The sequence below is a fragment of the Nicotiana tabacum genome, chromosome 11 (assembly GCF_000715075.1).
Source record: "Nicotiana tabacum cultivar K326 chromosome 11, ASM71507v2, whole genome shotgun sequence".
Lineage (NCBI taxonomy): Eukaryota > Viridiplantae > Streptophyta > Magnoliopsida > Solanales > Solanaceae > Nicotiana > Nicotiana tabacum.
This window is the reverse complement of record NC_134090.1, coordinates 153,058,468-153,084,193: the sequence shown is the minus strand read 5'-3', so window position 1 is coordinate 153,084,193 and position 25,726 is coordinate 153,058,468. Positions and strand designations below refer to the sequence as shown.

The window sequence follows — 25,726 nt, the reverse complement described above, 5'->3', positions numbered from 1 at the left end:
TTGTATACACCCACACTCTTCGAGAAAAATCATCAACAAAGGTTACAAAATAGTGCTTCCCACCCAATGAAGGTGTTTTGGAAGGACCCAAAACATCAGAGTGTACATAATCCAAAATGCCTTTAGTATTATGGATCGCTGTACCAAATTTAACCCTTGTCTGTTTCCCTTTGACACAATGCTCACAAAACTCCAAGTTGCAAGCCTTTACTCCTTTTAACAATCCTTGATCTGATAGAGTTTTCAAGGATTTTCCTCCAGCATGTCCCAAGCGCATGTGTCATAGCTTGGTTGCTTTTGCCTCTTTGTCGTCACTGGATGTCACTGTCGCTGTCCCAATAATTGTACTACCACGATAGTGGTACATATTATTATTCTTCTGATTAGCCTTCATTATCACTAGTGCACCGGAGCATACTCTCATCACTCCATTTTCTGCAATGATTTTGAACCCTTTTGATTCTAGGGCTCCCACAGAGATGAGATTCTTCTTCAAATCCGGTACATATCGAACATCTGTTAATGTTCTGATCATTCCATCATGGTTCCTTAATCGTATTGAACCAATGCCATACGAGGTAAGAGGGCTGTTATCCGCTGTGTGGACGACTCCATATTCTCCTTCTTGAAATTCCACGAACCAGTCCCTGTTGGGACACATATGATAGCTACAAGCCGAGTCCATCAACCATATGTCTGATGATGTTGATGACTCTGTTGTAACTAATGAGAAGTCTGAATCATCACAATCAGCTACATTTGAATCCATAATGGCCTTTCCATTGTTATGTTTGGCCTTATTCTTCAACTTCGGACAGTCTTTCTTCCAGTGCCCTTTTTCTCGACAAAAGGCACATTCATCTTTGCTGAGTCTGGATCTTGACTTGGATCTTCCCTTCTTTGTCCTCGTTTGACTTTGAGGACGACCCCTCACAAATAGTGCTTCTCCTTCTCCGCCCTTCTGTTTTTCTCGCTTTCTTTGTTCATAGCTGTACAAAGCCGAACAAACTTCTCTGAGAGAAACTTCGTCATTTCCATGGAGTAGAGTAGTTTCAAGGTGCCCGTACTCATCAGGAAGTGACGCCAACAACATCAAGGCCAAGTCACCATCATCATAAGTTGTATCCATATTTTGCAAATCTGTGACCAACTTATTGAAACTGGTGATATGTTCATTCATCGTGGTACCAGGAACATAGGTGAAATGAAACAGTCTCTTCTTCATGTACAATTTATTTTGACTGTTTTTCTTCAAAAATTTATCCTCCAGTGCTTTCCATAATCTACTTGCAGAAGTTTCCTTTGTGTATGGATATTTCTGTTCTCTAGCAAGGTAGGATCGAATGGTACCGCAAACAACACGATTGATAATTCTCCAATCTTCTTCTCCAATAACATCTGGTCTCTTTTCTTCAATAGCAAGATCTAGCTCTTGTTGAAAAAAGACATCTAGAACCTCGCCTTGCCACATCCCAAAATGTCCGGACCCGTCAAATATTTCTACCGCAAATTTCGCATTTGACACAATTCTTGTCATAAGCGAAGATGCCAATGATGACGTATTGTTGACACTTGATGTAGATTCTTCTTGTTTATTGTCTCCCATCTTTGACACAAATATTATTTAATAGCTGACGACACAAATCAAGATTATTTCCTTTCTGGTGTAGAAGATCAGACTAAGCTGCAACCACAGAGCATACTCAGACAGAACCTTGACTTAGTTACCAAGATAAATCTTTTCTGATGTGGAAGATCAGACTATGCTGCAACCACAGAGCATACTTAGACATTACCTTGGCTCTGATACCAATTGTTGCGGAAGCCAAATGTATATGGTGTGAATAAGTCACAACTATTATACCAAAAATTAGGACAACCACCAAATAATAAATAAGACAGTAAAGCAACAATAAAGGGAACACCAAAATTTACGAGGTTCGGCTAATTTTGCCTACTCCTCGGACACAACCAATATTTTATTTCACTCCAAAAATACAAGTGAAATAATACTAAAGAGAGAAGATACAAATGCCTTAAACAGATGAGAAGACAAATGAGAGGTGTGTTTCAATCCTAAACATTAGGCCTTCTTTTATAGGGGGAAAATCCCCCCCAAACTTAACTCCCAACCGATGTGGGACTTTGGCATTTTGCCAAACTTCAACAGTATTCAGTATCAGAACCTGCAAATATGGCAACATTAGAGAAGCAAATGTAGAATGTTTCTATTAAAAAACCAACCAAATGCCAGTCGAGTACTAATTCAACTCTATCAAATTAATTTGCATAAGTAACAATACTGATAAATCAAACTCATCAAAGAATATATGGTGATAAATAATAAGTCGTGGTCTTAGGTTTACAATAATGGGAGTTTCAAATATTTTCATGCCTACAATGGAGGAGGTTTATTTGATTAGGTTTCATCTCTGTAGCCAAAAGGAACAAAAGAAAACATAGCATCGACACGTAATGTACACATGCAAAAGCTCCAAGTCGACGTGCATGACAACATTGAATTTGAATATTAGATGAGACATAAAAGGCAATGAGTATGAACCAGAAATTACTAAAGAAATTTCAATAGAAGTAAGTTGTAAGTTGTAAGTAACAATTTGGTTTGGGGCTTCCAATGGATGAAATATGAGAAAGCTGCTCCCATATTATACACCTGAAGATCATTCCCTCACCACGCTGAAAGTTACAATCTGAAGCAAGAGTTATGCAGGTGAACTATATAATATACTATAAAGTTTCAAAACCAATATCATTGACAAAAGTTGATTTATTTTCCTTCGGGTGACATTCAAAAAATTTCAAACACCAAAGATTATGAAATTTTAATTGGAAAAGTAGAAAGAACAAGTAGAAGAGAGACTAAAACCTGGAATACCAGAGTTATGCCTGATATAAAGTTAACGAAAACAAAAAGGATAAGTCAAATTTCGAAAGTAAAAAAGAAAAAGAAAAAAGAATAGAATAAAATGGAAGATTCCTAGAATAGGGTGTGAAACATGTTTAGAAATGGCAACTTTCCTATTGGATAATACAACTCTTCATATTGCTTAATAGAAGAGATTAGTTTAACTTAGAATTGGATCTTCTTTTCTAAAGCAACACATACTTATGTGTAGATTCACTATAAAAATGATTCAACTGAATCAGGAAACAATAGGGCAACCATAAGTATGCCAAAATGCAGCTAGAATTTTTGGAGATACTCCATATAAAGCATAAACAGATATGTTTAGTATGTAAGAAGTCACATTTGGAAAACCTGACAATTCTCTGTCGTACTTTTTCCACCCTGCAAAAAATTAGAAACAGATAAAACAAAAAACTCTGCTTTCTGAAATTTTATAGTTCAATAAAGGTCAACAATAAAGCATTCATAACTGATATTGGCGACAAAACCAATCTTTCCTACAGGCAGACATATTTAACCAATAGAACTGTTTAGAATGTATGACCTTTTTAATGTAAAGTTCCACTAAGTTGATGCCACAAAGAAACGAAAGAACCACAGAAATTATGAGCAAAACTGTTGGTGTGAATGCAAAGCTGAGGCTATAGATGGTCATATCATAAACCATCAGTAAACTGAATATACAAAACAATTTCATTAGAAAATTTTGCATTTTAGCACATGCCTCATCCTTAATCCCAGGACCAAGATGAATAAAAACGGAAAAAAGAGAACCGAAATGAAGATGTTAGCAAGTACAAAAAGATGTGATTTGCATATGATGCAATCATTGTAACATTGACATTATTGTAATATGACCAAATCTCTAAAATCAAATTCACTAAGAACAGTTAGCCACAAGTCCATGTGTGAGCAGAATTAGCGAAAAAAGCAGGAAGTAAAAACTAATAAGCCAAAGCCAAAAAGACTGAAAGAGTAATAATACTAACCAAAAATCAAGGAGATAGATAAGGCAATCATAAAAAAATGCTACTGAGCAAGAACGAAAGAGGGAAGAAGAGATGATGGGTATTCTTATCAATGGGAAGCCGAATTTTTACATACATTTGAAATGAATATCCTATGAACTGAAAGTGCAAAAAATAAAAAAGATACTCCTATATATTATGAAGTAGGAAGAACAATCAAAGAAATTGAGAGGCAGTACATGTGTGTGCTCGAGCAAAGAGGTAATAAAGAGACATAAGAGAAGTAGTAGAACAAATAGAACTGTGGTTGAATGGGTTTTCAAAGGGTAAGCCACAAAGGAAAAACACAAAAGTATGGTACTAAAAGACTTCAAAAAGCACCAGGTAATCAAGGTTTTCCTCGAAAAGATCAGTTTGACTTTTTTTTTAAAAACATTCTAAATATTATAACTCTAGAGTTTTCAATTAAGTATGAAATTTTGTAAACTTTGAATAGAAAGGCAAGCAATAATAGACTTCAGGAATTCCCAAAAAATTCCTCACTTTGTACACCAGCAAAAGAATTTTAGAGATCAGAATAATTTCATCACTTTCATGATGCGACACATGGTAGTGACTCTCTTTGGAGGTGATTTTTTTTTGAAATGTTGTTCTTTGTTTAAGGGATTAGAATGCCCCAGTTCTATGTATAAAGTATTCATCTTAAGATGCTAATGTAACATTATTTTACATTCTTTTTCGAGTGAATGCACTTTTACCACTTCCATCAGCAATGGATGAATGAAATGCATAGCTTAAACAGTTTCTCTTGAAAGCAACTAAAGGAATTAACTATTGTTTTGAAGATCTTTCTATCCTTTCAAAGGAGATATCGAGCATAATGCTCAGGATATATTCATAAGAGTGTCAATCTCTTTAATAAGCTTTCATCTCACTATTTCATTACCAGGATAACAAAGATTCCGAATTAGTTTCAAATGCAAGGCTTTTGATAGTAGTTGCATCAACCCTTATAATAGTATTATATTTCTCCAAAATCTTTAAGACATGAGATATCTTCAGACATTGAACATCAAAAGATTCAATTGATTAGTTCCATCCATGCTTATGAGTCATGATAAATTCAAAATACCTAGTTAATTGTAGGTAGACGAACAACTATATTTGGCATTTTTTTTCAACTGAGCAGATGCCTATATTGAAGTGCGAAATTAACTCAGTTAGATTTTTATATTTAGGTAGCTTCTACCTTGACAAGGTCAAAATACAAAAAAAAAAGAATCTACCAAGGTTATGTAATACGAAGAATAGATATCATTAAAAACATTTAACTGAAAATAATTGCTGCAGATCGCACCCACAAATAAGTGTTTATGTTACACTGCAAGAAATATTTAGCTGCATTTAGCTTTCTAACTATTAGCAGCATCAACCAAAACAAGACTTTTGAAATGGCGAAAAATAAAGGTTATGAGAGAGATCAACCATTACGCTATAAGAATATAAGGGGATAAGTGATGGAAGCCTGCACCTCTTATGAGAAAAATATTCCTTTTTAAGAAATATAAATACTCCTTTCATCCTTTAATATAGTAAAAGTTCTCTATCCCTCCAAAGGCTTGTCCATTTTTTCCTATCCATATAGAGAAATAATACTTATGTTAGTTATGAAGTTTCACAATAATCCCAAGGGAAAGAAGACACTCAGAGTCATAAACACAAGCAAACAAAGATGGAAAATTTGTTAGCAACCAAAGACAACTTAATTCACAACTGAAAGGTACTTTAAGATTGTTGGCTCAATTACAGAAGAGCAACACCCTACAGCTTGCTGAATGGTATATGAGCACAGTTACCTGTGCTACATCAAAGGAGTTCACATCAAATACAATGCTTCCAAATTTAAGCTTTCTCTCTAGTGCAGAAAATTCTTCTTAGTTTCTATCGAACACAATTCAATGTTTCTATTGAACACACCTTAACAATACAATGCTGAGAAGTATCATGAAATATTTGCTTTCCTGGTATTATTTGCATTGTTTCTGAATCTAAAAAATTATAGGTTATACGTTTCTCTTAAAATCTCTACTCTCCCGAATCAAGGCTGAACATCCGTGAGATCTGTAGAAAGAACTGAACATCTAAGGCAGGAATGCACAATTTTACATCAATAAGTATTTCTACTTTGTATAAAATATTATGAAAAAATTTCCCCAATTCACAGGAATGCACAAGCTTACATAGTTGAAGGCAGTCCTAATTTACTCGCTAATAGCAAAAGAGAAACACAAGAAATTCTTAGCAAATAGTTAAGTTGTTTCAGGCATATCACCGAACATCTTGGGTTCATCAATCTTCATAATTTAAAAAGTCAACACATTGAGTAGAATTAGAAAAAAGTGGAAAAGATAAAGAGCCATTAAAATAGATATTGTCTCAAACTGTAAAACATTTTCACAGAAACAACACCATAAAAATATGTCTACAAATATACTGATACTGTCGATAACTAAAAAAAATTCTTCCAACAGCAAGTTTAGTATTTTATTTGGGATTAAAATATAATACTTATATAGTATTAATTGATTTGAAGTTTGGAGCTTATTTTATTTGCTTCACTATGCATGAAGTCATTTTATACATGAATAATACAATTTCCCGTTATAAACGAAAAATGAAGTCGGGTGAGAGACAGAGGCATGGGGTGTGAGCAAAGAATAGCGTTTGAAATCTTAATAAGTAAGTATAGTATAAATAAAACTAATTAAGATTACAAAATGACCTTTGATTCAACACCCACGGGGTTGTTTCCACAACTTTTTTCTGTTAATGGATCGAGTTAATTGTTCCCTTTGACTTAGACAAGACACAATATTAATCCTCCTGGTTTTGACTTTTCAAGAAATGTAGAGAAATATAACTGTTTCTTAAGCAATTATATATTGTGAAGAAACACTCGGAGGGGTTAATTGGACTCTTTGCTACGCAATAGACCATAATAATGAAGTTTCTTACACTTGAGCTGTTTGAATTAAGATCTTTATACGATCAATTGCTCAAATGCTCACTCAACTATCTTAAATTATCTCCTAAAGTCACTTTACTTTCGTTTGTAACAATAAAGTCATTGAACTATGTCTATTGCACTCACAAGGTCACTCAACTAGATTTATTAAATTTTGGATTGCCAAATACCTATTTTAAAGAGAAAATCATAATATTAAAAAGTTTTTTTTAAAAAGAAGATAAATATTTATAATTTAGAGGGTAAAATAGGTATTTGGCAATCCAAAATTTGGAAAATCTAGTTGAGTGACCTTCTGAGTGCAATAGGCATAGTTCAGTGACTTTGTTGTTACAAACGAAAGTAAAGTGACTTTAGGAGATAATTTGGGATAATTGAGTGACCATTTGATTAATGGAGTCTCTTTTGGTATAAACTTCTCTTACTTTTTTTTTAATCAGTATACATAAATTATATATCAATTATACATAGTTATACACATACTAGTAAATTTGTCCGCGCTGCGCGATCTTTAAAAATATCAATAAATCTACAAAAAGATTTGCAAGTTAATAGCAAATTTGGATATTATTCCTCATTTACTTTAAGAAAGAAAATACTTATCAATAACTTGCAGTTCAGTTAATTCATAATCTTGGTTAATTTATACCGAATACTTATATGATGTATAGTCCTATATGTTACTAATCTAACTAAAAAGTTCAAAGAGTATTAAAGAAAAACTGAAACTAATTTAGAATTGCGTAAATTTCATCTTAAAATTACTAATTCGACAAAATAAAAATATTTAAATCATTATTTGTAGTATATTGAAAAGATGAAATTTGATATAAATGAAATACTACAAACTTATTTGCTAACAAAAGGAATTCATTAGTAGGATCATCTCCTCTGCCTTGCCTTGAGAGACAGATTTCAAAAGCTAGTTTTGCGATTTTTAATGTTAATGCATTATTCTGCCATCTAAGCATGCTTTTATGAGAATACATTTAATGCATGAGTAAATGCGACATTAATTTTAAGATAATAACACAATGTAAGGAATAAAACAGTTAATTCGAGATAATAACTTTATGTAATTTGGCGACTGTTTATGTCTCAGTTTGATTATATTTCACTGTTATAATATAGCTAACTGATGATAAATTATCTCTGATTGTGAATTTCACATGTTGCAAGAGTGAGTAGCATGTATGAGGACTTAAAACTGTGGTTGGAGCTAAATTGAAGCAAGAAAAGCCCCTAGGAATTGAGTACGTGGGAAGACGAGAGAAAGAAGAGATGAAATGAAAACCTGGACTAGCGCGACCGCGCTAGTCCAGAAAGTCGAGGCAGAATGATGGGCCATATGCGTGGTCATTAGCGCATCCACTAGCGCGACCGCGCTAGCCCAGTTTCGGAAAATTAAATTTCAGGGGTAAACTTGAAAGTTCGGGGGTAAATCCACCTAACCTATAGAAGGTCCAACTCGCCCAAGGAATCATTATCAAGGTTTTCATAGCTTAGTTCAAGGCAAGGAGAGGCAAGGAGGATAATTCAACATCGAGTTCTTCCTTTCTTCCTTTTGTTTTTACTATTTGTGATGAATTTGAATATTGTTATGATGAACGCTAGTATGAGTAGCTAAATATTTAGTCTATGGTTTTGATGGAACAAATTGAAGGATGAACTTCTTGTTATGTTAATATAGTTTGCGCAGTTTAATCCCTATTTGTTCAACTATGTTCTTGTTGTAGTTAATTGATAGGATCCTCAACTAGTTGTGCCTATTTAGTGTGCATGACTCACGAGAGAGTGCATGTTTAGGTAATTGTTGAACAACACCACTCTCAAAGTATACGAGAGATTAATAACTGAGGGTTTAAAGGTGGGATTAGGGATAACGAAGCCTTGGGTGCAATCTAAAGTGAGCTGTAATAAACAAAATCAGCTAACTTAACTCGGGAGAGTACGTCTAGTAAATTATCGTGACTACTCGGGAGAGATTTACGGTAATAAGAATGCTCATGATTGATAGAAACGATTAGGCAAATCTATGTGAAGCATAACTGGAAGGGATTCCATCAATATGAGAAATCATAACCTTAGAACCTTCTCTTAATTGTTTACAACTTTATCATAGTTAGTTTTCAGTTGCTTATTTACATTCATTCTTAGTTAATAGAAACATCCTCAATTGTTATTCAGAACATTTGGAAAGTTGATTCCGTAGAATTTAGTAAGTCTAACGATAGTGATTGATAGGTTAATTCCTTGTGGGTTCGATTCTGAGCTAAATACTCAGATTATATTTGCAACGTCCGCGTGTCCTTTTTATAAGGCATAGTTAAGCGTGATCAATAACACTATTAAGAATTACCATGTATTCATATTTAAAAAAAGAGTTAATATTAGACTTAAATAAAATAAGAACATATGATGTTCTCGAAACAAAACATTCAAAATTAAAAAAGAAACCTATTAATTAACAGAATAGACTTTAAGGAACAAAAGGAACCAAAACAAATTTGATTAAATCCTAGCAATAAAAAGTAATTATTATCTAATTTACAACTTTGTTTTTGTTTTCCCAGAGACATGTACTCATCCAAAATCCTAAGTACGTAGATTGAACCTATAAAATATATAGGTGATGTCATTTATTAATCATCCGTAGCACAAACAATATTTTTAACTACTTTATTTTGTACACTACCCGTTTTTCAACAAAGACAATAAAAATATTTATAAATTAACTCTTCTCAATAGCTCTTATTGTCTCATACTCATTTTATCGGTATCACAATAACAATTCTCTTTTTGTATCTAATGAAAATATTCACAAATTTACTATCTTATAGAATAAAAAGGATAAAACCTTTTTCAGTAATTGGTTTCCACATTCTAAACCAGAATATTCAATTAGTGATCATGTACTATGCTTCTTTAGCAAATTTAAGTTATATATAACCTATTACTATGACGTATTATTTTCTTTGGTTGTTATTTTCTTAGATTAGCACATTATATCTTAAGCCTCTCCCCAATGCCTTCTTAGTTATCTTTCAAATACAACAACAACCCAGTATAATCCCATTAGTGGGGTTTGAGGAGGGTAGTGTGTACGCAGACCTTACCCCTACCCTGGGGTAGAGAGGTTGTTTCCAATAGAACCCCGACATCCTTCCCTCCAAGAACTCCCCACCTTTGCTCTTGGGGTGACTCGAACTCACAACCTCTTAGTTGGAAGTGGAGGGTGCTTACTATCAAAGCAACTCACCTTATCTTAGTTATCTTCCAAATGAGTAATTGAATTTCTTCAAACAAACTTCAATACAATTTTTTGAAGAACTTCAAATATTATGATTGAAGATGGAAAACGACTGGGTTTCTATTACAAAATTTAGAGAGTGATGCGAGTTATAAATTTACCTCACCCATTCGAAGGGAACTTAAATAGTTATAAGGGTTAAACTCGCTTCCTTCAATAGAATTTGTAGCCTCTCAACAGCCATATTTTGTATGTCTATCGCAGGTATTCGATCGAGTTTTAATTAGAAATCTCTTGGCAAGAGGTAAGTTGATTACTGGTTGTAGCTTCATTATATTTCTGGATACCCTACCATCGAATGCTCTTTCAGCAGCCCTTTTTCCGTTGTCACTTGAAGAAATTCCCTTGCCATATATGAACTATAATCACTCTTCAGTTTCTCAAGTATGAGAGACCTAATCAATATGTTTTGTTGGTTTGTCTTCTTGTCCTCTGGAGTTTGTCTCATAATCACAAATATATAGTCACAAATCACCCGGATCAGAGGAGATAACGGTAGAGGATTTGCTTTTGGAAAGTTTATAATGATATAGTTGTATTGTTCATCAATAATGATCACATTTATTTAGGAAGGTGTTCACGCATGGAATACAAAAAGCCTTAATGAAAAAGTAACATAAGAGATAATAAATGCTCTAAAAACGGTTGGCAGTTACATTGTTTTTCAGCAGTCAAAGGCGGATCCAGAATTTGAGGCCTATGGGTTCCTACCGTAATTTTATATTAATATGCAATAATAACTGGATTCACAATTAGATATTTTCAAATATTTGGTGAATTTCTTAATTACGCAAAAGTTACTGGGTTCCCAAAATTCTTATTCTGTACTCTAGGTCCGCCCCGGTCAGCAGTTACATCTTTTCTCTAAGGAGGTGACTTTTGGACTATTTAACATATGACAGCAATTTGAAAAATAGGTAAAAAAAACTAAGAAATAAGATAAATCAGAATCCTAGATTGTGAGAGTGCTGCATCAGATTTTTAATGTCCAACTTTATATAGATATATAGATTATACATATATATTATAAATGGTTGGGTGAAGTGTCTATATATGTTTAATTTGCTGTCAAGAAAGCCTATTAAATTTGTAAGTGAAGGCAAAAAGACATTTTAGGTGGAGTAACATTTTATGCTTTGGGGTGTGTTTGATATGAAGAAAAATATTTTCTGAAAAATATTTTTTATTTTTTAATTTTCCCATATTTGGTTGGCTTAGCCTTATGAACTCATTTTCTTTCAATTGGAGGAAAATATTTTCCTTATCAAGATAAGGGAAAACATTTTCTAAAACTCCTTTTCAACCTTCCCCACCCTCACCAACCCACCCACACTCCCACCTCACGCGTACCTACCCCACCCCCTCTCTACAAAAAGTTTTTTTTTTCAATTTTTAATTTTTTTCTCGTCACCACCCACCCTGCTCCCCCTCGCTGTAACGACCCGATCAGTCGTTTTGAGCTTTTGCACCTTTCTTGTCATTTCTCGGGCATGACAATACCCTGTGTGATGGATTATGACTTATGTAAATCGTTGGTTTTGGTTTTCAGGATAATCGAAATGAATTTGGAAGAACAGTTCTCAGTTTGAAGCTTGAAATTTGAAAAGTTTGACCAAGATTTGACTTGTTGGTATATGATCTCGGATCGGAATTTTTATGATTTGGTTAGCTCCGTTAGGTGATTTGGGATTTAGGAGCGTGATCAGAATGCATTTTGGAAGTCTGTGGAAGGTTTAGGTTTGAATTGGCGAAATTGAAATTTTGGCATTTTCCGGTTGATAGGTGAGATTTTGATATATGGGTCGGAATGGAATTTTGGAAGTTGCAATAGCTTTGTTGTGTCATTTGTGACGCGTGTGCAAAATTTCAGGTCATTCGGACGTGGTTTGGTTGGATTTTTGATCAAAAGCGTAATTTGAAAGTTCTTGAAATTCTTAGGCTTGAATCTGATGTGATTTTGGTGTCTTGATGTTGTTTTGGGAGTTTCGAAGGTTGGCATAAGTTTGAATGAGGTTATGAGATATGTTGACATGTTTGGTTGAGGTCCCGAGGGTCTCGGGTGAGTTTCGGGTGGTCAATCGGACCATTGCATGTTGTTTGGAATTGCAGAAAATTGCTGATCAGTGTTGCAGAGAAATAGCCTTCGCGTTCGCGAAGGGTTAGTTGGTGAAGTCTGGGAATTAAGCCTTCGCATTCGCGAGGAAGTCTACGCATTCGCGGAGGGCTGGATGTTTGGTTATCGCGTTCGCGTAGAGTAGACCGCGTTCTCGTAGAGTAATTTGGTCAGCTGGACTTGATGCATTTTTATTCATCGCGTTCGTGAGTGGTGTAACGCGATCGCGAAGGTTTAGTCTGAGGAAGTATCGCGTTCGCGATGGGCTGGTCGCTCGCAAAGAGGAAATTCTGGTCAAAGTTATTTTCCTTAATTTGCGTATGATCAAACACCGAAAAATGCATAAGATTGCTACTTGTTTTCCAAAAAAATATTTTCTTGGAAAACATTTTCCATTATACCAAACACACCCTTAAACTTTTGTCTTTTTAATTGAAATTCCATGCTTCCTAAGAAAAATCGTCATTATACGATTAATCAAGTTAAGATACTTATAATTAGGACAAGTTAATTAGAAATGGTTATCTTATGAAATTTGTGTCATTTGAAAAACTTATGAGCACTGTGAGTGCTCCTTAGTTATAGTCCATAGAATCTACACAAAGAGGTTGATTATTGCACACTAAAGTCTGTCTAGCTAATTAATTGAGCAAGAAAAAAGCAATGCAAAAATGGATCAATATCAACGTAATTTTTTGTGGGAAACAACTGCCACCAAAAGGAAAATGCATCTTCTAAAATGGAAAAAAATAACAACTTCACGAGAAATAGGAGGTCTAGAAATCCAAAATTTAAGACAAAAGAATACTGTTTTGCTAGCAAGTCTAGCATGGAGAGTATTCCATTCTCCTCAAAAACTTTGGGCTAACATCTTAATTAATAAATTTGTTCATCGAACTCCTTCTTCGAATTTCTCCACATCTTGGCGTAGTATATTACAAGGTTGGACAAGTTGTCAAATTGGTTTAAAATGAAATATTGGAACTGATAAAAATATAAATTTTTGGCACGACTGTTGTTGGATTAAAAATGGATTGACTCTTTGTTCATTAATTAATAATCCATTACCTTACTTGCATAATGAGATGAATATTCACACTATTTATAATGAGAGTTGGAAATAGGATCTTTTACCTTTTGATCTACCAAAGGATATCCAAAAACATATCACAACTCAATACATTTCTAGGTATAATTTTACAAATGATAGCATTTTCTGGGCTTTAACTCCTAATGAAAAATTCACGGTCAATTCTATGTAAAAGGCCCTAGAAAATACTTTTGATAATAAGCATAATATAGTACCAACATTCTGTTGGACGTGGAAGCTTCCAATACATCTAAAGATTGAATATTTCATTTGGCTTCTAAATCATAATAGATTGCCTACTTTTCAATTCCTTCATCATCTTAATATTATTTGGAATTCTGCATGTCAATATTGTCACAAGGAAGAAGAATCAGCCACTCACATTTTTCTCAAGTGTGAAAATGATGCAGCATATTGGCATGAATTAGGAATGAGGATATGTTAAAACACTTACTAACTTCAATATGCCACGTGAATGGCTTACTAAATTAATTAATTATACAGATAAAAAATTCCCTCATAACATTAATTCACATACTTATGTACCTTTAAGTCTTTGGAATATCTGGACCACTAGAAGTAAAAATATTTATAAACACTTACATAAGCACATCAGTGTCAACCTTACTACTCAGCAGGCTATTGAATTTTGTTATCTTACTTCTTCTACTCATAAAATACAAAGGCATGTAAGAACTCCTTTAAAATGGATACCTCCAAAGCCTAATATTTATAAGCTAAACACGGATGGTTCTAATACATCATCTTTGAATAAGAATGGCATTGGTGGATAATTCGGAATCATAATGAAGACTGGATTCTAGGGTTTTGGGGCAACATTCCATCGCAATCTATACTTATAACTGAGATGTATGCATTATTACAGGGACTTACTTTGGCTAGGCTTCATAATCTAATACCAATTCAAGTGGAAATTGATGCCAAAGAGGTAATTACAAGACTATGTAATGATAATCTACCGTTTGCTAATCTATCATGTGATTGCAGGCACTTACTAGGAATGCTCCATGATCCGTAGCTTACACATGCGTATAGAGAACAAAATAGGTTAGCATACAAATTAGCAAATTTGGGAAGTCTTTTGGAAGGAACTAATGATGTAGAAGTCTTGCACAACCCACCACCTTTTGTTGAGCAAATTTTGGAAGAAGACAAGTTAGGACTGCCAAGGTTCCATTTGATTGATCAAGAGCAAACAACTACAGTACATGGAAGGAACACCTATAATCTTACTTCAAGCAGTGTTGGAGGGTTCTGTAGGGATAACTCTAATCCTAGTATTTGTAATATAATATCTGGTATTACTCCTAACTTACTTGGCTCTATGCCTAGTGCTACTACAAGAAATGTGGTTTGTAATATGGTGCAATATCAACACCATCTACTCTGTACGCATGTTTACTTATATATAATATTTATCTTTAGTACCAAAAAAAAATTTTATTGTTCTTTTTTCTGACTCTTTTGTTGTGCGTAGTTGAAATTTCAAATAGAAGGTGGTCCCTTATGCGAAGAGACTATCGTTTAGGTCAATGGTTGTATATTTTGGCTATTTATGTATAGTAGAATATAATCAAAGTTACAAATTATTCGAAAGGTAAACAGGGACGGCTCAAAATATCGGGTGACCTAAAGCGAAACTTAAAAAAGGATCCTTACAATTTCCTTTTTAAATTATGATCACATATATTTCTAGGAATGCAATTATTTGAATCATTTATACATTTATGATCTTCGTGAGTACCTATATTAGATTATTCACTATTTTTTCTTCTTGGACTTTATTATCTATATTGAAAATATATTATAATTAGAGTTAGTTAGTTAGTTAAAGTGGAGTTACAATACAATGAGAGGACACGTGACTATTAGGTGTCCAGCTAAGGAGCACTCTGTATAAAAGGAAGGTCTTCTTCCTTATTTGCATAACAGAAAAATATCACGCAAATTTTCTCTAGAACATTCTACTGTTACATTGCCTACGATGGCTTCCTCTCTATTATTGAGAAAAAAAAGTTATTGGTGAAAGCTAATAATAATAATGATATTCTACAATTTTACTCTTGAAAAAAATTATTATGTTTTATCAATTTGTTAATCTTGTTTGAGTAATATTAACTTTTATTTTATAACTCAAATCAAATATGATATTTAATGTATTATTTATTTTAAAAAATTACTGAGATATTTATAAAACTAGTAGATTTAAAAATTCGGCACTATTAATTTGATATGGTAATTAAAAAATCCGAAATTTAAAAACATAAGACTAGTAAAAACAACTCAGACCTATGTACACCCATATTCATATTATTTTTTTCTTTCTTTTTTTGTAGAAATTCAAAAGATTTACTTGCTGATGTTTACACTGTACATGCTTGTTTATATAGAAATGAAAAAGTCAGAAAGAATATTCTCTTCTATAACTACCTATACAGTTGTCCTATTTCTAATTGGCTAATGAATAACTAAATTATATTCTGTACAAAAATAAATGACAAATGTATGTATTATCTAATACAGTCAGCTAGTCTTCTAGAAGGATCTCTTTTCTTTTGATTTCTGCTGATACAGCCCATTAAGGAGAAAATATTGGGCTTTCTTTTCTCTTTAGATAAAGCCTGCTCCGGAAGCCCAAACTTGAATGAAATATCTTTAGGTTTCATTGAATTAGCCCCAAATCGATCCGTTACCAAACTTCTCCTCTTTTCATCTGAAGAAACCAAGATACCATCTTTCTTGTCTTCATCCTTGATTTGAACCAAATTGAGACGAGTTCTATCTTCAACATTTTCCCCCTCAAATACCTACCACGCGTTTCTACTTTGTAGAGTTCTCTCTTCTCTTTTCCATTTCTAGATTTCTCGGGGACACAAGTATATTTCTAGAACTCTCCTGACTATCCGCGACTCATCTATTTATTTATAATTGCTGATTGTTTAATCAGAATAATCATAATCATTTGAAAAATTGCCCAAACAGACCTTAATTCACCGATCGGAAAATCTCCTCTCTGTGTTAACTACGTCCACCGGTCATTGCTATGTCGACGGTGACATCAACGCCGGCCGCAGCCGCTTATTCTTCGCAATACAATTACTTAAACGGCACATACTTTCCGACGCCGTTTCATCTCCAACAACAACCATCTCAGCCCTACATTGGCCCTGCTCCTCCTGTCTATTCTGCTCCGGTGTCTGTTCCCGGTGTTTACACTTTACCTCAATATCAACAAGTAAGCATTCCGACGAGTTGGAGCTTTTGTTTTCAGATTTTTTTCCTCATAAATATTGACTTCATTTTCAATTTGTACATTTCGTCTGTGGAATTTGCTTTTGATGAACTGACTTGGATTTTGATAGGGAGGTAAAAAAACATAGCTAAATTCTAAGATGAATATTTTATTTATTAGTGGCTCGTATGTAAGAACCTTAAATGTGATCATATGTGTACACATGAATATACAATAGATACATGACTTATGTGCACACGCATACATAGATGCATGCATGCCTAAATAGAGGCGAACCCAGGATTTGAATATAACGGGGCACCATGCCATTAGAGTGACTTACCCAAAATTTTATTAGCCAATAAAAGAATACATATAGACTCTAGGATAGACCAGTAAATAAGCAGCATAATCCACTATATAATATAAACTTGCTAAGCAAAATACAAAAATAAATTAAGAAGAGCTTACACTTCTATTTCATCAGACATCCCAATTGACCTTCGAACACAAATTTTAAAATAAGCTTTCAATAATGAGTCCAATAAATTTAAGAGTCCGAATACAAGAAAACACAATATTAATAGAGAAACCACACCCAATTTATCAAGAATAAAGCAAATACTACAATATTTAAGCAATTCTTGAATAAGTGAAACATGAACAGAGAACAGAATAGAAACAGGTCAACACCGTAAGAAACATGCTAAATAAAGTTATATTCGAAAATAACATAACATTAATAATGGACAGTGATGTTCAAAAATAATGTTACCTATACGCTATATTCCAAAAGTTAATCGCATTATGGACAGTGAAACTTTTTAAAGAGTTATCTAATTTTTAAACATATTGTAAATTAGAATTCATAAAAAGAATATAGCCCATAAATCAAGAGACCACTCAATTTCAGAGAAAATGGGAGCTCAACCTAAACAAAATCATTTAGATAATATATTTGGAGTTTACCAAGAATACCTTTGTTGTTGATTGTTGAACCAAAAATTTGAAAGCTAAATAAAATCCTATAACCTCCATCTCCAATTTTCATGCTCTTATAATAAAAAATAAATTTCAAAATAAGATAAGCAGTAACCAGAGATTTGAGGTCTGCTACTTTTTCAAAGTAATACGATGAATTGAGGAAGAAGGGTTTGTAGTCCCTTCTCTATTTTGCAGTGAGGAGCGACAGGTTTGGATTTTGGCCTTTTGGGGTTTTTGATTTTGAGGCTAGGATTTTGGAGAAGAATAAAATAATAAAGTTGACTATTATGTATAACTATTACAATATAATTAAATTCAAAAAAGAAAAATTTAAAAATATAAATCAGTCAACAGTTGACTACTGATTAATAAATAGTACTATTGTAAAGTAGTTCTAGTACATAGTTCCTGTTACAAAAAGTAGAAGAAAGTAAAACAACTAAAAAATGAATTTACAAGAGGCTAGTCTCGAACCCAGGTCTTCTAGTAAGGGACAAACTTCACACAACATACAAAACCATCACTCCAGTTAGCGTTTGGTTATTGAGGGGGCCAAGAAAAATATTTAAGGGGTCCCCAAAGTATATACAACTATATATAAATATATATATACAGGGTTTTTGCCGAGGCTAACGAGTTCCCGTGACCCCCAAGCTCCCGTGTAGGTCCGCCTCTGTGCCTAAATATGCATGTTATGATATGTTTACACAGAGTTTAAGTTCTATAGAATGACAGTGTAACTGTATGTGACTTTTTTAAGCATGGGTTGTTAACCTAAACTAAATGGTAAATAACCTGTGAAGCGGGGGCGAAGCTACCCTTGTCCAAGAGGAGTCAATTGACATTCCTTCACCGAAAAATTACACCGTATAGATGTATCAATTTTTTAATGTACATATACTATATGTCGAGTTCATTATTATTTATGTGGTATGACCATGACATGAGCGGAACTTAAATGAAAAGTGAGGAGTGATCTAGCCGATCCCAACTTATTTGGGGCTGAGGCGTAGTAGTTGTTATAAACTATATGATTAATTACTTTGGCTTCTTCGTGTTTACTTCTTTTTATTTGAATTCTCTTAGTAAATATTTTGGCTCCGCCGCTGATAGTAGGTTAAATTAGATTGATAGTGTAAAAATTATTTACACAGTCACTGTTTATAACTTTTAAATCCTTAAAAAAATTGAATGTTTCTTAGTTCCTGCTTCCCATTAACAAGCAAATGGAAAAGAATCTTCTTAAACGTATTTGAGGTAGAGCCTCTCTGCATCTTTATCGATATTGTTTTAAGCTTGGAATTTATTCTCTCAAAAAAGAAGATTTATTTGATATTTGATAATGTTACTAACGTGCCTAATTGTTGTGGATGTATAGGCGCAGCAATTATTTCAAAGAGTTGCACAAACTATTACGCCTGAAGCAATTGAGAATGTGAAAGCTGCGCTTGCAAACAGTGAGATTGAGCAAAAAGCTGAGGCCAAAAAGAAAGCTGTGCCTCGAAAGGCAGCAGGGCAGACTTGGGAAGATCCTACCCTTGCAGACTGGCCAGAGAGTGAGCTCATGCCCCATTTAATTTTTTCTTCCGATTTGGTTTGGCGTCGAATAGTTGATTCTATTTAGTTTATTCTTTTCATGCTCTGCGGTTGCTCCAGTTTGTTTTCCTTGTTGTCCCGGATAGCTTTTGACATGAATTGAATTGGGTACAACCTTGTTTGAAGGGTTCTGGCAGTGTTTATAGGAAATGTCACGGTTGTGATGTTCTGGATAACCATGCAATTGTAGGGTCTAGAATTTAGGGAAGCAGTGATGAATGTCGAATTATTTAGCCGCCATGCAATTGTGGGAGCTGGAATTTACGGAAGTGTGAATTAGTCACCTGTGCAATCATTTAGGAAATAAAAAAATAATTTTCATCTTGTATTTTGGTTCAAATTTCCTTGAAAACTAGACATATTTGGAGATTAGTAGCACAATATTTGGATTAAGGGGAGATGCTTGTCCAAAGATCAAAATTTATGCAATTTAACAGAATTGAGATTGAAAAATATTTTGCCACATACTGCAAGTGTTTAGAAAGTGGGAAGGACTGGGGTGTATGAGGTCCTCAAATAATGCCTACCCCCCATCCAAACCAACAGAAAAAAGGTAAAGCTTTCATTTTGCTTGGCGAGGAAAAGAGAGAAGAAAAAAATCTCTTTGAGGGAGTTAATCTTCTTCATGATAATCTTTTTGTTTGAGGGAAAATTTTTGGTTGAAGGAAGTGAAGGTCTTCCTTGTAAGCCAATGCATGAGTCTAAGTAACACCTATCATGGCTATCACCTTTATCTTATGTTTCCTCTTTTTGCAATTGGGAAAGGCTAGGTAGTTAGAGCTGGTTTAAAGCAAAACAATTTGCCATAATGAATATGTAACCACTAAAAGTACAACCTGGAAGAAGCGTAAATCATCATATTTTACTAAAAGTAGGAAGGTCCTAAAGCTAAACTTGAATTACCAAAATATCCATAAAAAATTAGATGGCCATTTTATCCTTCCTTTGAACCCTACTCCTATACTATTTTTGTACCAAAAAGTAAATTTACCTTTCAATAAATGATAATGTGTATGAAGTCTACAATAAATTAGGTAAATAAGAAGACAATTGTGTAATAGACATTGACAATGAACCAAGTAAATGATAAAGATGTACTGATGCACCCTTTCGACTCCTCCTTAGTGGAATTGTACTACGGCAGTCTTTGCAACCCTTGCAATTACTTTCATCTTCTCTATTCAAATCACTGTATAGAGAAACCATTGTAATTAAAAGAAACTTTTTTTTTCATAAAAAAACATTCTTCTTTTGATTTGCTTATATCTGATTGTCATCTCTTACATACAAAGCTGATCTACAAATATCAACTCTTCTGTTACTTTTGCGAGTGTTTTGCTAATGTCAGAGCTTTTTCTTTCAGTCTTCGTCTTCTAACCATTTCTTTTTATAGAGGATAGTTAGATTATGTTTTTAAATTTTAATGTACGAATTACTAAATTCAACATACTAAAAAGTGGACTAGGATTCTTGTGACGGAATTATGAAGAGGAAAGATTTATTAATTGTTACTTCATCGTGGCTCCTAACTGGGGGGAACTAAATTATTGTTCCGTATTGTTAAAACTTGATCATATGAACCGTTGAAACTTTTGCTAGAAGCCTTGTTTGAGTGTGTTCATTTACTTTTTCCTCCCAAATTTTGTGTTTTTGGTTAAAAGGAAAAAACTTTCTTTATCCTCATGAGTTAAAAAAAAATTATGCTAACATTTGACCTTTCATGGTATGACATGATGGAATTTTATATATATAGAGTTAATTTTTCTCTTTCATAGATGCTGATTTTTTTTTGTGTCCTCTATTTTATTACACATTGTTTGTTTAATCTTCGAAAGTTGAAGTTTCAACACTAACGATGATGAAGTTAGATCATGTACCGGTGGTAATAAATATGTTATTATCAAATATATGTTATTTTTTATTTTTCTCCCTATTTAGTTTTTGCTACTTTAATAGATCTTGCTCTTTCTCTCATTAGAATTCTTTCCTTCTCCGTATTAATTCTTCTTTATTTTATGGCCTTCAAATAACTGTTGAAGGTGCAGTTTAATTGGAGATAATCTTTTGGCATTTCATGTCGCTATTATTCTACTGAGTTCTCCTTTAAACTGTGATTTCCATTTGGAATTGAACCCCACAAAAAATTATTTTTCTATAATATACTTAAAAACTAGATTAGGTGTTCTACATCCCTTACGAAGCAAACACAAGTCTCCTAAAATTTTGTATTTGTATCTCCATAAGGCACTTTATTCTTTTAAACTACCTACATGCGCAATACTGCCGGATAAGTCAAAGTACTACATACAATAACATTTACGCTGGTTTCTTATGTATGCATCGTACCTACCTAGCTGAATTTAGTTGTTCAACTTCGCTGTTCATACATATCTTATCATTTCTGCATTATCAAGTTTGAGGTTGTATTTTTTTCTTTTTAATTTTGTGTAACTTATCATATATGTTTTTTTTTTAAATTTTCGGGAACTAGTGGTCAGTCTATTACAGTTGAATGATTAAGTTGACTATTGGGGTCTTGCAGATGATTACCGTATATTCTGTGGTAACCTTGGGAATGAGGTGAATGATGATGTTTTATTAAAAGCATTTTCAAGATTTCCTTCATTTAACATGGCCAGGGTAAGTTGTCTTGAAGCACTCATGTTTTCTCTATACTTTTAATTGTCATGGATGAACTTGTGTTCTGTCGTGAAGGGGCTGGGGTCTTTGTCTCTAGAACTTTACTTTCTTTTATATCTCATATTTCCATATCCTAAACATTTATGAAGTTGGGAAAAGTATTGATTAATTAAAAGAAAAAATGAGAAGATTTGGGAAAGGCTAGGAATTCTTATGTTGCTATACAGCAAAAAAGCCTTTGTTGGTCTCTTGGGTGGAGGAGGGCTCCATTAACTATTTAGAAAGAACATTTATTCTGCAAACAGATTATTCTTAAAAGCGTTCTCTTTACGTATCTGTGCCTCTGGTGCAAAGTCCAGTAGCTTTTAAAGGTTGAAAACTAAAAGGAAGCGGATAGTATTACTGAAATATGTGATGAAGAAAGGAACCAAACTTATATTGCTTGAGCCTTGACGTGTACGTATAAAGTGATTTTCTCTTTCAAAAAAGAAATTGTGACTGTCTCTTTATCTGTTTTTCGTGTAAACTGGTGTGTTCACAGTTGTTGTCATGCCCATGACACATGTATATTTGCACTAAACGAAGTGTACTTTCAGCTTTTGAATGTCTGAAATGGTGAGTTATCTAGGTTGGTGAGCATCCGTACAAGGAGATTGTATTGGTGGTGATCTATGTCCCAAGCACTTGGGTATAAACAAGTGTGGATCTATGGTATGTTCAATTCTTAGAATATCTTGAAGGATCTGAGACCCCACCTTGATTTTCAATTTGAATGTCAGCTCCAGGTTTGGAACTGTCCATAGGACTGATTCAGTTATCACTACTGCCGGGCCCCGTGACTATCTATTCATTGGATTTGCTTATTGCCTTTTCTGTTTCGTATAGATGGCGCAGGTTTGCAAATACTTTAATCTAATGAAAAAAACACAGAGCATAGTCAGAGGGATACTCGCATCAGTCGCACTCGATCTCAATTCTTCCTTATTTAGTCATAACAACCAATCCCTCAGAGCAATGAATGCACTCAAAAGCAAAGATTTTATACCCATATTTCTTTTCAGGACGCTAAACATCAGATGAATAGTCAGTGGAGTGTAGGTGGTGATGTCTTACTTCTTCCCTTCGACATATCATGTTAAACTTAATTTGTTACTGCCTTAAGCATGCCACTGTAGTGAAGGTTATGTTTCACGCAGCATTGTGCTGAAGTTGTCGTTTCTGTGGTAGTTCCTCCATCACCACCCTTGCCTTGAATAAGAAGAGAAAAGGTATCTATGTAGGATGCAAATGGGAAAGAGGCGATCTTTTTTTTTTAAAATGTATTTGAAGCTGACGTATATGTTTAATAGTTTGGGGTCTAGTTTATGTGTTATTAATGGTTTTATAAGTTGCTTCTAGGTTTAAGATATCTTTCAAATTCATTGAATCAAGGGTATTTGGTGCTTCAGCAAAGTTTCTTTTTTTAGGGCTTAGATAAATTCATTTTAGTGCTACCCTAGCTTTACTTTGGTCCTAGTTGTCTTAAAAGTCAACTTCTAGAGTTTTGTTAGGTGAATTACATGCAGATATAGATATATCCTGAATTGTAATTGGACCTCTATGGTGTTTGCTATTCGATGAAGTTGTTGTTGCTTCTTTGGTACTTTGATCAAATGGAGGGGGGTCCTTATTCCTAGTATTCAAAATGGTAATCCCAGACTTTCTCTTCTTCATGTCCATGTCCACCGGGCTCCAAAATAGCCTTCTTTTCCAACTTTGCTATATTATACTTGGATGTCATGGCCTTCTCTCCTCTTCTTATATTCATGTCACTCTTCACCTGGCTCCAATTAGCCTTCTCTTCTGACTTTGCTTTATTATGCTTGGAAGCAATAGCAATACATGGCGGCTTCCAATCTCTCAAGTCCAGTCACTATTCTAAAATACTCAGCTACACAATCCTATAATGCAACCTTGAATTGGTTATTCTGCCTCTTCTACAGATCCCTTTTCTGTCCAATATTAAGTATACTATCTTTTTCTGCTTTTGTTGTGTAGTGCTTTATTGTCTATTTGAATATTGTAAGTTATAAGATCCTGTTTCTGTTGGAAGGCAGTATTGGAACATAAAATTTAAGAGAGACAAGCGGACTGGTAAGACCAAGGGCTATGGGTTTGTAAGTTTCTCCAACCCTTCAGACCTTGTCACAGCACTCAAAGAAATGAATGGTAAGTGTTCGTTTCATGTATATGCAGGCATAGTTTCTTATTGTGCTTCTGCTACAAGCATATTCATTGTGTAAGGGTCTTTGACTGTTGGATGGTTAGCTTTTTCCTTTTGTAAATCACCAGACCGGAATGGTATGAGAAGATTACTTTCATTTGGATCTGACATTTTCCTTGTTATGCCGTTTGTTGATGCTTTATATGGGTTTCTTTCTTTCCCTTGTGTGATGTCATAAGGTCAAAAGATCCTGCCTTGCTTGGGAGAGTGTGTTATTTCAACCCCCTTCTCCCCCAGCGCCAGAAGTCTAGCTGGATGATCCAGCAGCACAACAACTAGAAGAATGGTGCTTTTGAAATCGAATTAGGTAAAGGAAAAAATGAGATACGGATACTTTAGTGAAAGGAGTTGAGCAGTGTGGTTCCTCTTAGGCTTTGTAAAATGAAGACTGGTCACTGCTGTTTGAAGTTGTTTTAGTTGTTTGACTGGATATCATATTTTTGCTTGAATTCCTGAGTTGACAAGGTACAATAATTTCAGGGAAATATGTTGGAAACCGGCCAGTTCAACTTCGAAAGAGTAAGTGGCAAGACAGGATTGATTATGAAGCTTTGGAAAAACAAAAGGTAATCATACTTTCTAAATGATCAGGCCCACATACGATTATACATTCTAAAAGTGGACATTTCACTATATATTTCTTGTTGAATGTTTTGGCAGAATGTGTCTCCGAAGAAACCAAAGTTACCAAAGAAGAGTGTATTGCACAAGTGAGCGTCAAATCATGTGATTATGGATCAATGGTAAGATATTGTGGATCTATTTCTATGACCATTTGGAAAAGGAGGGAAAAAGTGGCAAAGTCATTGAATAGAGATGCTCCTATTCAACTTATGTAGTGCTTTATGTTTCAGTTGATGATAGTTCTTTTCTCCTGCCTTTTATGGCCATTAGAGCTTGGACTTTCTCGGCAATAAGATTGTCGAATGGAAGCGTAATTGTGTGAGATATTTGAATGTATTCATAAATTTGTCTAATTGAACAAACGATGAAAACTCGCTCCAGTGTTTAGTGTGATCAAATAATCTTTATAGAGTTAAACTATGGCTGCCCCATGTGAGTTGCCTCCTTTTGCAGTGCCTTTCTCTTATATGCTGAAGTTGAGTCGGGAATTTATGCGAGGGGATGTGAATTCTTTATAGAAAAACTCATGTCTTGCTGATGGTGATAAAGTAATTTCTTATTAAGAATCACTAATAGTAAATTTTATATTTAACACTATATTCACTAGCAACGCCACTCGTCCTTGTTTCCTCTTCAGACAAAATAATTCAAACTCATCTACCATAGACGGAGAGCTTGTAACTCCATTTTGGTGCAAACTTCGTCTCTCTAATCCTCTTTTCAGTACGCAACTCTCCTCTCTCTTACCCTTCCTGTCCCTTTTGGTGCCATAAGATTTGATCAAAATGCGACCCGTGACCTAAAAAAAAGCTAAGTAACTTCTTCAGATTTCTCTAAACAAAGTGGATCAGTGTTCGGAGATGTGATGCAGTTTCTTTCTTTATGACATGAAAATTAGTATTAATATTTGCTCTTTGTGCTCATCTCTGGT

The 25,726-nt window shown here is 34.1% G+C and overlaps 1 protein-coding gene across 1 annotated transcript; it reads left to right on the top strand.

The window, feature by feature from the left end:
* The first annotated feature begins 16,134 nt into the window (after positions 1-16,134).
* Positions 16,135-25,223, top strand: LOC107769551 (uncharacterized). Its single transcript, XM_075225581.1, has 7 exons — positions 16,135-16,691; positions 19,051-19,228; positions 21,811-21,912; positions 22,450-22,451; positions 24,026-24,116; positions 24,652-24,737; positions 24,832-25,223. Exons 1-7 carry the CDS (start codon positions 16,500-16,502, stop codon positions 24,883-24,885), a joined length of 705 nt encoding a protein of 234 aa, XP_075081682.1. The 5' UTR covers positions 16,135-16,499; the 3' UTR covers positions 24,886-25,223.
* The last annotated feature ends 503 nt before the right edge of the window (positions 25,224-25,726 follow it).